The sequence below is a fragment of the Hirundo rustica genome, chromosome 27 (genome assembly GCF_015227805.2).
Source record: "Hirundo rustica isolate bHirRus1 chromosome 27, bHirRus1.pri.v3, whole genome shotgun sequence".
NCBI lineage: Eukaryota > Metazoa > Chordata > Aves > Passeriformes > Hirundinidae > Hirundo > Hirundo rustica.
This window is the reverse complement of record NC_053476.1, coordinates 4,390,313-4,404,546: the sequence shown is the minus strand read 5'-3', so window position 1 is coordinate 4,404,546 and position 14,234 is coordinate 4,390,313. Positions and strand designations below refer to the sequence as shown.

Sequence of the window (14,234 nt, the reverse complement as noted above, 5' to 3'; positions counted from 1 at the left end):
CCGGGATTGTCTCTAATTAACAGGAGGTTAATTATGGTGTTTATTTTTGGAAGCAGCGCTGGCGGATGCTCTGCGCCTTACTGGGGGAAGGGGTGCAGCTGGCCCTCTAGTGAGCTCCCTGCTGTGGCCGGCAGCCCGCTGGAGCCGCAGAGAGGCTGATTTAATCCCTGCCGGGGGCGTGGGGACCGTCTGGGGTCGGTGATGCTCCAGCCCCGCGAAGCACCCGCGGCGCTTTGGGCAGCGCTGTGCTCCTTCAAGTCCTACTCGCTGCAAGGACTCTTGGCCTGAGCTCTGCCTGAGTTGCGTTTGTGAGATCATTTGTCATACACAGCTGCCTGGCCTTGTAGAAAAGCTTTTCCAAATTACTGCAGAGCCTCAAGTGCATCCTTTCGGGAAAGGGATTGCTCGGCAAAGCCCCCGCAGGCTCCCCCCTTGACCTCTCTGCACATGAGCTCTGTTAGCCCCTACAGCCCCCACACTCCTTGCATGAAGCAGTGGGTTTGACCACAGGGGATGAATTCATGGATGCTCCCAACGAACGCAGCTGAAATTCACATTAGGTGCCAAAAACATCTTTATTAGCAAAGTGTACACTAAAACTCCAGAGAAAGAGATGCTCACAGTTTGACTACTCTCAAAGGGAGCTCGATACATTACTTGAGCTGGCGGCCTAGGACTATCACAGCATCTACCCGAGCGGCGAGGCGGCAGCGCTACGTGGGCTTCTCCTACGGGAATGCTGCGGAGTCTGCCGGGAGAAGGGCTGGGCAGGAGGAAGCACCTATTGAACCTTTATCAAAAGAGAGCAGCTTGGGAGGGAGGGCTGGACACGGGGTGTCTGGGGCTTTTTGGCTTTCTGGGATTGTGCTTTTGAGTTTTGTGCTTTATGCCCAGCCCAGTGACGAGTTGAATTACCTGGGGAGTTGTGGGATGTGTGTTGGGCTTTGCAAGGCGTGACCAGCCTCGCTGGAGGAGTCAGTGCCCTGGGACTCTCGCTGAAGCTGGCTCTGGTGGCAGGGGCAGTTGGCCTTTCACTTCTCAGTGGCAATCAAGTAGGAAAAGCTTCTGTCCTCATCCTGGGCTTGCCACCTGCAGTTTCCCCTGGCCCACACCATGGAGATCTCTGCTGACCAGCTTTTCTGTGATACCTGCGGGCTCTGCTGGGCTGAGCCTCGTACCAGCACAGTGGTTCCTGCTCCAGAGGTTTCCAGCACAGCAGCCCCGCAGCCCAGAGCCAGGGATTTGCTCTCCTGTGGTCGCTGTGGCTCTCTTGGCTTGCGCCCTTCTCGAGAGGAAGCCTTGGCAAGCAGGAGGTGGTGGGAACCACGTGGCCTAACCAGCTCGATGGTGGCTGTAAGAACTGTTCTAGGTTCACTCTAATGTGCAAATGAAATCTACTCTATGGGAACCGCTGGAGAACGTTGACCTTGGAAGCCAGCCACTCTATATTTCCCGTCACGGTGGCAGAAGGTAGCTACAAATTAAACCCCTGAGCCAATGGCATTGTCCAATGTCGTACCCTCGCAGTCAAAATCAACATCAACTGACCGGGCTTGCAGTTGAGGTTCCCCTTGGCTCGCCCCGCAATCTCTAACTTCCAGGAAGCACGGGGTCGGAGAGATGTCTCTGAATGTCCTGGTGCTCGGAAGATGCCTCCAAGTGCTCAGGGAGGGAAGGGAAACGAGAGCCCCGCAAGAGTCCCTGCGTGTTCGGTGCCCTTTGGTGGGGAGGCTCTGGGTGCGGGAGGGCTGAGGAGTGCTGCTCCTGTTCGGAGTAGGCGGTCATGGTTTTGTCGGATGACGCAGACAGCTGCATCCCGCTTGACAAGGAGTCCCTGGATTTCGAGTGGAACTTTTCCACCTCCGTGTAGCTCGGACTCTGGTGGGAAACGAGGAATTGTATGGGTTATGGTAAAAGCAAAACAAAGCAAAACAGCCTTGGAGCCTCATCAGGCTTCAAGCCCCAAAGTGTTATTTTTCATTTGAGGAAGCCTCAGAGCAGAGGAACCCACTTCCTTCCCTACTGATGGGGCAACCCGGCAGTGTTGGGGGTGGCAGCTGTGCCCCAAAACCAGTGATGCACTGGGCTGGTCTGCTCCCAAATCAAGACCCCCATGGCTTTGCTGGGACCCATGAGCTGATGCTGAGCCAGGAGGGATGACCTTACCTGCTCCTGGGTGGGCAGCTCCTGGTCCTCCGGAGGTGCACAGGGGGCGAGCGGCTCCAGGCTCCGCGGGACGATGCCGTACATGGCCAGGTTGTGGGAGGTCGGCGAGATGGGGCTGTACGCGGGTGGCACTTGGGACAGCTGGCGCTGCAGGAGCTGGAGGATTATATTAATGTCTGACGACATCCTGGACTCCAGCCTGGGGACAGAGCAGCCCGGCGTTAGCACAGAGAACACTCTTGCATCCCGCAGCTGGGCAGGGGAGGCACTGGGAGGAGGTGCCGATCGTGCTGCCCCAGGGCGGTGATGCTTCGCCTGCTGCTTGCTGAGGTTTTTAGAGAGCTTCAAACCAGCACGGCCGGAGAGAGATCAATCCTGACATCTCTCTCCTGCCACACTCAATCATCCTCTGCCCAATTTTATGTGGAGCCGGACCGGGATCTGGAGCGGGGGTTTGAAAAAAAGCTTAAATTACCCTGGAGGGGGGAAAGAATTGCAATGGTTAGTTTTAATCTGGATCAATTCTCCAGGCCAGCTGCCTGTGCTGACAGATGGAGCAAGGCAGGTTAGTGCCAACCACTTTTAACTCAGAAACAGAGGGAAACAGGGAAGTAGAAGTCTCTTCCTTCTGCCTTGTCCTGAAGTGAACAGCTCTGGCAAGCACAGCCCTGCTTGCAGGACACAGTCACAGCGTCACTTACAGAGTGGGCAGGTCTGTCCCTCAGTGCTAGGATGGTGCTCTGAGAGACACCTAAACACAAGTGTGTGGTGAAATGAGCTCAACAAGGGCAGCAGAGCCCGCAGCGTCAGCCCCTCATGTGGGTGCTGCCTGGGGAGCTTAAACCTGTGCCTCCAGTGTGGGCTCCTCCTTCTCCTTCAAAAATCACAGAACAGCTGGGGTTGAAAGGGACCTTAAAGCTCATCCAGTTCCATCCCCAGCTATGGGCAGGGACACCTTCCATTAGAGCACCTTCCAAGCCCTGGAACACTCCAGGGATGCAGCAGCCACAGATGCTCTGGGCAACCTGTGCCAGGCCTCACCACCCTCACAGGGAAGGATTTTTTCCCTAGTATCCAATCTAAACCTCTCTGTCAGTTTGAAAAATCATGTACATTTTTCTTATTTAGGGGGCAATGATGGCCACGAGGCTCGTTGGCTCGAGTAAGAGGATGCTTGTAGGTCTTTGCAGCAGGAGGAGGGGACCTGCAAAGCGCTCCAAGCGTGCCTCTGGATGGTTTAATATCTGCAGTTGCATCGAGTCTGGAAGCCATGGCAAAATGACACAGGTGGCACTGTGGGAGATCCTGGGGGTGCAGACAGACGCCAAGGGTGGTGGGACAGCAGCAGATGAGGGGCTGGGCTGCAGTCAGGCTCAGGACTTTCCCTTTGAGAAGCTGCTGCATTTGCAAAGCACTCCCACGCCCTCCCCAGGAATGCAGCGTCCCGCGGGTCAGGACTTGGCATTGCCGCACACAAATCCCGCTGTGGCCACCTCTAGAAAGCAGAAGGTGATGGCCCAGAGTCCCCCAGGTCCTCTCCAACCCTGCTCACCTGCTGAGCTGGGCCTGCAGGAGCTCCAGCCTGGACTCGATCTGCCCTGGCCTGTAGTCACCGTGCAGGGGCACGTCCTGCGAGCTGTGCACCAGCGAGATGTGCTGCAAAGGCTCGGCGGGGTGCGTCGGCTGCCGGTCCTCCCAGAAGGTGAACATGTTGGGAATATCCAGGGGAGTGGCTGGAAGGAGAGGAGACGTCTCAGCGCCTCTGTCCTGCATCCTCCAGCCCCGCTGGTGTGGAGGTGCTTCAGAATCTGTCGCCTGACATACGCGGAGACATCACCAGCACGCACGTGGAGCCACCACCGGCGTGCACGGAGAGTCACCACCCACACACACGGACAGCCGCCGCCCTGACATACACGGGTGGCACAGGAGGGACAGGGCAGATCCAGCCGGGGACAAAAGGCAGTGAAGACCCTCTGAAATGCACACGGGCAGCTTGGACCTGCTCCAAGACAAGCCCACGGTACCCAAGCATCTCCCACCGCCCTCCTGCCAGCTCTGCCTGCAGCCCTGGGTACCTGTGTAGGACTGGCTGCTCTCCGCCACCTGCTTGCCGACCTCCGTGCTGCCGGCGCTGGTGGTGATGAGGCCGAGCGAGGGCAGAGCAAAGTCGTCCTTTTTGGGTGTGGGGAAGGGCTCAGCCTTCACAGGGCTGCCGGTCTTGGCCTCGTCGTCGCTGGCCTGGGAGCAGGGAGAGGTGCTGCTGCCCAGGTCGTCCCACTGGTCCTTACTTGGCGGGTCCTGCGGGTTGGTGAGCTCAGAGTAGGTGTGATACTGCTCTACATCGGAGATGCCCGTGTCTGGGTCTGTGGGACGGCACAACAGCTCAGTTTGGGGAGTGCCACACGTGAAAAAACAACCAGCCCCCATTCCCTCAGGACGTCTGCAGGGCTGGGACACCCCGAAGGGAGGGAGGGAAAAGGGAAAGGCAGTTTGGGCGCCTGCGGGGTGGTTTGCAGGGACAGAGGCACCAGCAGTCTCTGCTTTGGGGCACCTGCCAGGGTGGTAATTCATGATGATCCCGCTGTCCCACCCTGCAGCGCAGCGGGACTCACCAGGCTTGCTGGGCTGGCAGAGGGAGCGCTTGCGTCGGCGCGCCCGGCGGTAGGTGCAGTCGTACTCCTCGCTCAGGGGGGAGCGGGGAACGCTGTCTGCCTGAGGAATGAGAGGGGCTGGTCACCAGGGAAAGGGTGCCACGTCCCATCCACCTGTGCCATGGGGGCTGCAGCCCTTCCCCTGTCCTCTGTCTCCTCACCGCAGCCCTGTCCCACCCAGTGCCTCCTGGACTGCTTTCAGAGCTCAAGGGGTTCCTGAGGCTGTCCTTGCTGCTCTGACACTGAGGGAAGGGTGTCAGGGACATGGGGAGGGAAGGAGCACCCTGAGAAATGGCAGGGCATCCCAGAGTGGGACAGGACATTTGACTTTCTGTTCTGTATTTCAGGTCTCTGAAAAAAATGAGTCAGGAAAGGACAAAGTTCAGGCACGCACTATTAAAAGAGTCAAACAGCACTGGCAAAAATGCTTCAAGCCTTTCAGGGATTGCAAACCCGATTATTTAAAAAGGAGTTTTCAGAGGAAGCTGGTACCCAGTTCAATGAAGCATGAGAATATTTCTGCTCATTTCTTTAAACAGCCTCAAATCTTGTGCAACCCATTTGCCCAGGCTGGAGCAGCCCTGTGGATAATTCACAAGTGCTGCAGAGCAGAGTGCCACTGGCATGGTTTGTTGTGCCAGCTTTTCCAAAGAGCTCAGAAACATCCAGCAGACGTGTCCTGCTGTGAGGGAATCATAACTCCCTGGAGAATGCCCTGGGAAATGTGGCTGTTGCACCTGCTGACATCCTTGCTTCAGACCTCCCACTTGCCAAATTTAAGCATTGCTCCCTGGGGCAGCCCTGGCACTCACATCTCGTAGGTTGAAGGTGATCTCTAAGTTGCTCCAGAAGTTGTCAGAGAAGGCTGGGTACATGTCCAAGACCTCCAGCAGGTCCTCACGCTGGATCTTGTGCAAGTCGCAGTAGGTCAGGGCCCTCACGTCGGCGTTGGACTTCCCCGGGCGGGCATAGAGGCTGATGGGCTCCCCGAAGATGTCGTTCTTCCCTGTGTCAGGAGACAGCTCATTACGGACAGCTGGGGACTCGCTACTGCTCCAGATATTCTGGTCCAGCACCCCTTACTTTGGGGCTCACGGATAAGGGGATGCCCAGAAACCCCGGCCCTGACTGCGTGTGCTGGGGATGACACTGTGAAAGCCGTCGCTGATGGTGACACCACGCCAGGGCAGTGATGGCTGGTGACTGCTGAGCCCTCCTCTCCTCTCCTCTCCTCTCCTCTCCTCTCCTCTCCTCTCCTCTCCTCTCCTCTCCTCTCCTCTCCTCTCCTCTCCTCTCCTCTCCTCTCCTCTCCTCTCCTCTCCTCTCCTCTCCTCTCCTCTCCTCTCCTCTCCTCTCCTCTCCTCTCCTCTCCTCGGGATCCTCCTTTCCCTGTCCACTGCCGTGGGGACCCGTCAGATGCTGAGGAACAACCTTCCCTTCCCTCCTCCAGAATGTGGGGAAGTCCTTTACCTTCACCTGCCACCCTTTGTCCACTGCTCACCGCCCGTCACCCCTCGCAATAGGAAGGACATTTTCACCTAAGATGGCCACCACGATGTCTTCCCGGAGGATCTCGATGGAACCCCGGGAGATGAAGTAGAGTGTGGTGAGGACATCCCCGTAGTGCACCAGGGTGTCTCCGGGCGGTGCATGAGTCGTCTTGAACTTCATGGCCAGGGCCCGCAGGCAGCCTTTGCTGGCTCCCCGGAAGGCTTTGCAGTTCTGCAGCAGCGTGCGGTTCAGGTGCAGGCAGATGTCGGCCTGCAGGCAGTCGGGGAAGCCCTTCAGCACCTGTGGAGAGCCAGGGAGAGATGCCATCACGCCGCTGTCCCCGGGAGGGGACAGCTGTGACGGAACTGAGAGGTTGTGTGACATTCGACGTGAAACAACGGGGCCGAACAGGGAGACTGTGCGCCCAGAAAGCCAAAGGAGGGGACATTTTCCCATCCCTGGACGTGTTCAAGGTGTGACTGGATGGGGCTTGGAGAAACCTGGTCTAGTGGAAGATGTTCTTGCCCATAGCAGGGAGTGGAACAGGTTGAGCTTTGAGGTGCTTCTAACCGCAAACCATTCTGTGATTTCGATGATCATTTGATCTTCCCTTGGTGGATCCCTGTCTGTCGCTGGCTTTTACTGCTTCTGGCTGGGGACAACAGCACTCCCAAGCAATAAATAAAAGTAACCAGTTCAATCTATTTATACCCACGGGTGGCATATCCCCTTTTTCATCTTTACACCCACTAATCTTGGATGAATGAGACCAGAAACTGGCACAAAGAGCACAAAAACCTTAATTAAACAGCGCCTGCCTGAATGCCAAGGAGCAGCAGCACAGGAGAGCTGTGTGCGCTGACAGCTAAATATACCTGTGCAAATACCTCGTGTTGAACAAAAGCTGAACCTGAAGGTGATATCAAGGTAAAATTCACAATATGGAGAAAGCTGCTGCCACCAATGATTCACGGTGCCAAGGTGAAAACCACCTGGGTTTGAGTTTTTTTGGAGAGCAGCATATGGCCCTGGGGTCCTCCTTGCTGTCCTCCTTGCTCACATCCCGCTGGTGGCTAAATCTGGAACAGCCATGCTGGGGCTGGTGAGCACGACTCGTTCGTGGCTTCATCATGATCTCCCAGGCTAGCGGGAGTGTTTCCTTGATGGGAAGTCAGGGGTGGACGAATTGATCAGGCTGTGGGGTGATTGATGAGATCACGCTGGGTCTCTGCAGCAGGAATCGGTGTGAGCGGCGGCATGGCCGAGCTGCAAGCTCAGCTCTCACAGGGTGACCTGGGTTTGTACTAAACCAAGAGCACCTGCACTTGGTAGGGTTCTGAGAGCACTGCTTCTCGTCATTGCCGCTGATATCCATCCCAGGGTGTCTCCTCAACTGGAGAGGGTTAACCCAAAGTTCTTGCAGCAGCAAACTCCCAAATGCTGCCCACTTATTTCATGTGACAGCAGCTTACTTTAGAGTGAGATGCTGAGTTTATACAAATCTGTGGTCCTGATGCTGCTCAGGATCAAATCTTGAGGAAAAGAAGGAGCATCGGCTGGGAATGAGTGGGCTGATTACCTACCCTGGGCCAAGAGAGCAGGAATACGAAGTCTCATGTCTCTCCTTGCCTTTTCCTTTCTCATTCCTCTGCCTTGCTGCTGGACGAGCTGCCACATCTGTGCACTGAATTCCAGGGCTGAGTCCAGTCTCCAGCCCTGAACACCTCGGCCAAGCCGCATCCTCATCCCTGCAAGCCCCGGTGCCGTCAGCACGAGCCCTCCTGCCAGGCTCGGAGACACGGCGCCTCTCCAGAACAGCTCCGCCATTGATCCCCCCTTTGCTAACAAACAGCTGCCTCTCTGGGCTCTAATTAAAATGGATCGAGGTTCATTTAAATGCCCTCCTTTCCCTGCTGTGAGAGCAGGATGCACTTTGCTTAGCAACCGGTGGTGTGGAGAGGAGCCGGATCGATACCTGCTCCACTCCTGTGACACCAACAGACACCAGCCTGAAAGTGCTCAGTGCCAACAGGGACTCTGAGCTCCTCACCAAACCTGGCCGAGAAATGCGCTCATGACCCTGGAAAACCTCTGGGTAGATGTAAAGCAAAGGGCAGAAAAAGGAGAGAAGGACAAAGGGGGATGCAGGCGGTGGAAATGCAGGAGATGTATGGATAGGGTCTGTCTCCAGCCTCCCAAGCCTCCTGCCTCTGTCCTGGTGAAAGGGATGAAGTGTTTGGGTGGAGCCAGATCGAGGTGCCGTGTTGTTCAGGACGAAGTGCTGTGAGGACGCCAGTCCTACCTGCCTGCACTCACCGCGTTCATGTCGATGCCGTTGGTGTAGGACCAGGCATGCTGGAAATACTCCTCCAGGCGCTGGCGCAGGGGGTTGGGGATCTGGTGGAAGCGGATGAACTCTTTGACCCGCAGCATCTGTGTGTGGTAGCGTGCTGTGCCTGAGTAGAGGCGCTGGATGATGGCTGAGACGTTGCCGAAGATACTGGCGTACATCAGAGCTGAAACGAGAGGGCAGGACTCAGCGGGACGTGGGGAGATGCATGTCCAGCCACATCGCACCTGCAACCAGCAGATTCCCAAACCCCGTATCTACCAGGACCCAAAAACCTGTATTTCCATCACCCCATCCATTTGTCCATGCGGAACAGGCACAGGCAGAAGGAGATGCTCCAACCTCCAAAGCAGGGACGGGGACAGTGGGACATGCGCGGGCACTCACAGCCAATGAGCATGACACAGATGGAGAAGATCTTCTCGGAGTTGGTGTTGGGCGAGACATTGCCGAAGCCCACGCTGGTGAGGCTGCTGAAGGTGAAGTACAGGGCAGTGACGTATTTATCCTTGATGGACGGGCCAGAGGAGAGGTCGCTGTCATTGTAGCGCTTGCCGATCTGGTCGCCCAGGTTGTCCAGCCAGCCGATCTTGTGCTCCATGTAGGGCCGCTCCACGTTGCCGATGGCGTACCAGATGCAGGCCAGCCAGTGGGCGATGAGGGCGAAGGTGCACATGAGCAGGAAGAGCACGGCCGCTCCGTACTCCGAGTACCGGTCCAGCTTCCGCGCCACGCGCACCAGGCGCAGCAACCGGGCGGTCTTCAGGAGGCCGATGAGGGTGGTGGTCTGCGGGGGAGAGGTGAGAGACCTCAGGGACAAGCGAAGGATAAATATGGCTTGTTCCTGAGGCGTGTTACCAGCTGAGCCGTGCTTCCTTTGATGGATAAAAATGCATTTCTGGAGTGTGAATCACCTTGTCCTGGAGGTGACCTCTGAACGAGGTCAGATGAGTCACAGCACAGCAAGGGCAGTTTTCCCTCTGCTGACCATAAAGGCAGCGAGCTCTGGGATTGGAGGTGAGCAAGTGAGAAGAGCCAAGGCCAAGCCCATGTTTCCCGATGGGTCCTCGCCTCACCAGCCATTGCTCCCAAAAGATCTGCCTTCCACTCCCAGATGTGGGGCCTCCAGGCAGTGCAGTAACTACAGGGTTATCCCGCTGCCAACATTTTGAGCCTGGCTAGGAATGCACCCCCAAATTCACCCACACTGGAGTGTGGGGTCAGCATTAAGCTGAGCCCCCAGCCTGCGCTGCTGGATCAGCCTCAGCAAGGGGAGTGGATGCACTCTTAACATTTAGAGTAGCAACTGCCTGGCCCTAAGAAATGAAACCCCAGGCCCCAGCTGCTTAAAAGCCTGTAAAGACACCCTTCTCCACCCTGTGACCAACCCCCCTCTCCCCATGGATTTGGCCATCCACCACGCACATCAGGCCATCCACATCCCTTTCTCTCTTTCTCGTACATCTCTCCCTGTCCATCCATGAGTCCCCTGCTGTCCTGACAGACCTGGCTCTTACCTCATCAGAGCCAGAGCGGAAGATGAGCAGGTCGAAGGGGATGGCAGCCACCATGTCGATGAGGAACCACCCCTTGAAGTAATGAATGGCGATCTTGCCGGGGTGGCTCACCACCTCGTCGTTGATGTTGACGTAGGTGGTGCGGAAGTTGATGACAATGTCCACGATGAACATGATGTCCACGATGAGGTCAATGATGTTGAGCGGGTCGCAGGAGTAGCTGCAGTCCCAGCGCTTCTCCTCCACCTGCTCCTCGTTGAGCAGGAAGGCGGCGGAGTAGGGCGTGAAGACGGCTGTGTAGATGACCAGCAGGAGGATGAGCCAGTCCCACACGGCCTTGAAGGGGCTGTAGTGCAGGATGGTCCATCGGTGGATGCGTGGCGCCTGCAGCTTGTACTCGGGAAGGACGTCAGCGCCCAGGGACAGCACCTGCCAGGAGAGGGGTGTGAGGAGGATGGGAGACCAGGAGAGAGGCTGGATAATGCCAGGAACCAGGCAAGGGATTTCCATGTGATGGTAGAGCATCGAGGAGCACACCATGGTTTCCTACAGCTTTTTCACCTTTGTTGGCTGCAGATGTGTTTGCCCAGTTGCCCACTGGCTCATACCAAGGTCTTTGCCTGTCTCTGATGGCCACAGCACCCTTGGGGCAGTGTCTTACCTGCTTTATGTCCTAACCCAGCAGAGAGGAAAGTGCCTGCTGCTGTGACTCCTTCTGCCCTCAGCTCTGTGCCACCTGCTCAGGAGCTGCTGGGTGTCCCTGGCACAAGGCTATGGGCTGGGCAGCTTGGAGATGCCATCCCATGGCTGTTCCACCTGAGCGTGGCAGCGCGTTTGGCATCCTGCAAGCCTTGCCCTGTGCCTTTCTTGGCCATAGCAAGTGTCTTCCCCTGGCTGTCCTTCTGGCAGAGCTGTCCTCCAAGCAGAGGGGTGGCTTGGGCCACCTGCAGCAAAGCCTCAGGCAATGCACATTTCCCCTCTCAGCCGTGGCCACCAATGTTCCAGCACCATCTCAAGTGGTGAGACGCTGCAGGCACCCTCCCCTGCTGTCATGTGTCCCCACGGCTCTCTGCTTTCACGGGGACACTCCACGGCGCCGGCGAGTTCCCCACATGCCCAGGCCTGGCCCAGCTCCCCCTCGAGGACCAACGCCAGCTCCTGACGGCTCTAAAGCCACTCTGGGGACACAACACAAGGCGCTTGGTACGGGACGGGTGGGGCTGCCCTGCTTTGGGTGCTGAGGGGTGCTGGCATGGAGGGGATTATTTGGAGCTGGGGGCAGCTGGATCCCCTCCTGCCCCTGCTGCCCTGTTGGCCCCCAGTGTCCCTGTGGTGCTGGGACCAGCAACGGTTGTAGAGGAGGGTGAGGGGCACCTCAATTCTCTGTCCTGGCGCTGAGCCCTCAGCTAAAAGGGAGCTTTTTCTGAGCTGCGAAGGAGAGGAGAGAGGAAAGAGGAGAGAGGAGAAAGGAGGATCCACATATCCCAAGGCAACAGTGATGAGCTCTGCCAACAGATCTGGAAGAAGGGTCTGATCCTTCCTGCCCTGCCAGCTGTCCCGTTCAAGGTTTTGTAGCCCCATCCCACAACAAGCAGCCGCTCCCGCATCCCAGAGCCCCAGGACACCGCAGGATCCCGTGCTCCAGAGGCGCCCCCTGCTCCTACCTGCCTGCAGCTCGCCCGGCGCCCCAGGCGGCAGCTGACCCTCGAAGTCCGGGTGTCCACCATGGGGGCCCCCAGCCCCACGGGCGCAGGCAGCGTCCGGCACGGCGGGCGCAGCGCTCGGGCCGTGGCATTGCCCACGCAGGCACGCAGGCACTCGGCCAGGCGGGTGGGAGACATGGGGCTGCGAAGGGCATTCGGGAGCCCGGCGCGGATTAATCAAACCCGATCGATGCCGGGGCCCCCGTGGGGACAGGAGCGCCAATGGAGCAGCGGGAGCCGTCGACGTCGTTGGTGGACGGGGAGGGGAGGGGTAGGAAAAAGTGACCCAAACACAATCGTTGTGGAGGGAATGAGGCGCCAGCTTGGGCTTGGGGACCGGCTGCTGCGGGGAGGGTGGGGATGGGGACGGGGCAACACTGATAAAACTCTTGATCCCAAAGCTGAGATGCACGGAGAAGACCTGAGATGGGCTCCTGCACCTCGTGTCTGGGAAAAGCAGCCATGCTCCCACCCTCAGCAGCTGAATGCTTGTTCTGCCTCTGCTGGAGGCAGCTCTGTGGGGCCAGTCCTGAATTTGGGCCGCCAAAAACTGCTCCCTGTGCTGGGGCATCCGTCCTGCCCTTCGTCCCTGTTCCTGGCACCTGGCTCTTGTGGCAGGAGCAAGAACAGGCTAAGCCCTCTTGCTTTCCATGCAGGAATGAATAAAAAACCCCAGAGACCCGAGGCAGAAAAGGGTAAAGGAACAACCCCCAGGAGAGCATCCAAACCAACGCAGAGCTAGGCAGCAGCTGCAGCCTTGTTCCTCTCTGCCCCTAAGGCATGGGTGGCCTTGGGTGGCCCTGGGAGTCTCTGAAGGTGGCAGCGCCAGCGTTGCCCGTGGTGATCCCCCTGGGTGCCCCTTCCCTTTGTCCCCTTCCTCCTGCACTTACCGGCTTCAGCCGCAGGCTCATGGTGAGGGGTGCTGGGTGCTGGCAATGAGCGAGGGAGCGCAGGAGGGAGAAGGAGGAGTAGGAGGGAGCAGGGTGCGTGTGGGCTGCGGGTGGCAGAGGGGGGAGGCTCCTGTGACCCTGGCTAACCCAGGCCATTGCTCATGCCCCGTGGTGCCCGGCACCCATCACCTTCCCAGCTGTCCCCCAGTGTCCCTTGCCTGGTGCTGGGGATAAAGGGGCTGAGCTGAGGTGGCGGCCGCTCCAGAATCACCAGGAGAGCCTCAAGCGCAAGTGGCTGGGCAGGATCAGGCCCGCGGTGCTGGCTGCAGGCTGGCAGTGACCCCGTGTCACTCCCAGCACGAATACCGACACAGCGCAGCCCCCCGTCCCTGTCCCCAGCAGGGACAGATGGAGGGACTGGGACACACGTGCCACCTGCAGACGGGACCCCATCCTGGTGACAGCAACCCCACGGCATCCCCGCGTGCCTCCAGCTGTGCTCCAGAGCCTGTGAGGCTGAGCCCGGGACCTCCATTGCACTTGTGGCCTGCCCTCCCTGCCAGCTCTCTGCAGGGCCAGACCATCCCGAGCAGCCCCTGTCTCCACTCCCTGCCCACCCGCTGGTATTTTTAGACCGTGTCTCGCCGCTGTCTCGGCCTCACCCTGAATTATTCAGCAGCCAGGAGCAGGGAGCTGTGGCTTGGGCAGGAGGTGTGGGGGACACCGGGGTGAGGACAGGCAGGTCGCCCCTGGGAGGGGGAGATGAGGCAGGGAGGAGAGGCCCATCCTGTCCTGTCCCACCGCATCCCATCCCATCTGGAGGCTGAAGTGAAGGGAGGATTGACCTCTGTTGGTCAATGCAGCCACCACCCACCAGCTCTGATCCCATCACCCCACAACCACCTCCTGAGCCCATACTGGGTGGCCAACACCACTGTGACAGTCGCCCCGGTGTGACCACTGATCCCTGGCGTGTTCCTTGTGATGGGGATGGAGGCTGCTCGTCATTCCTCTGGGCAGTTCAGGGCTAATCCCGCTCACTGCTTCACCCCCAGAGTAGAGGGACTACTGACAGGGACAAGCCAGGGGCAGAGCGAGCCTAAGAACTGTTCCACGATGTGTGAAGTGGGGAGCCCAGCCCCTGTGCGTGGAGGCTGTGATGTTAAAGGTTTGCTGGCACCGAGACAGGAGAATCCTGCATAGCACCCCACTCTGATGGAGCAAACTGCCAAGCCTGGAGGCTTTTTCTGGGGTCAGATGGCTGCATTTTCATTAAATTTACCCTGGGCTGCTGCTGGCAGCAGTGGGAGGTGCCCTTAGATGTATTTCATACATTGAGGCTCTCCCGTGCCTCAGTTTCCCCACAGACAGAAGAGCTCCTTACTCGGGGCTGTGGGATACGTCAGCACCTCTCACGCACTCCGATATCCCGGTGGGATGTGCCATTCCGTGCGCGGCCCTTT

At 58.2% G+C, this 14,234-nt stretch overlaps 1 protein-coding gene across 2 annotated transcripts in view; it reads right to left on the bottom strand.

The window, feature by feature from the left end:
• Positions 1–605: 605 nt before the first annotated feature.
• The window catches only part of KCNH6 (potassium voltage-gated channel subfamily H member 6), a 31,740-nt gene continuing 18,111 nt past the window's right edge, over positions 606–14,234 (bottom strand). For both annotated transcript variants that reach the window (XM_040087139.2, XM_040087141.2), the window contains 10 exons: positions 10,179–10,607; positions 9,049–9,448; positions 8,628–8,827; positions 6,359–6,611; positions 5,633–5,826; positions 4,782–4,881; positions 4,245–4,532; positions 3,719–3,899; positions 2,167–2,365; positions 606–1,878 (listed from right to left, as the gene is read on the bottom strand). In XM_040087139.2, the coding sequence (XP_039943073.1) occupies positions 1,591–1,878; positions 2,167–2,365; positions 3,719–3,899; positions 4,245–4,532; positions 4,782–4,881; positions 5,633–5,826; positions 6,359–6,611; positions 8,628–8,827; positions 9,049–9,448; positions 10,179–10,607 (2,532 nt within the window). In that variant the 3' untranslated portion in view covers positions 606–1,590. The remainder of the gene's footprint in view (positions 1,879–2,166; positions 2,366–3,718; positions 3,900–4,244; positions 4,533–4,781; positions 4,882–5,632; positions 5,827–6,358; positions 6,612–8,627; positions 8,828–9,048; positions 9,449–10,178; positions 10,608–14,234) is intronic.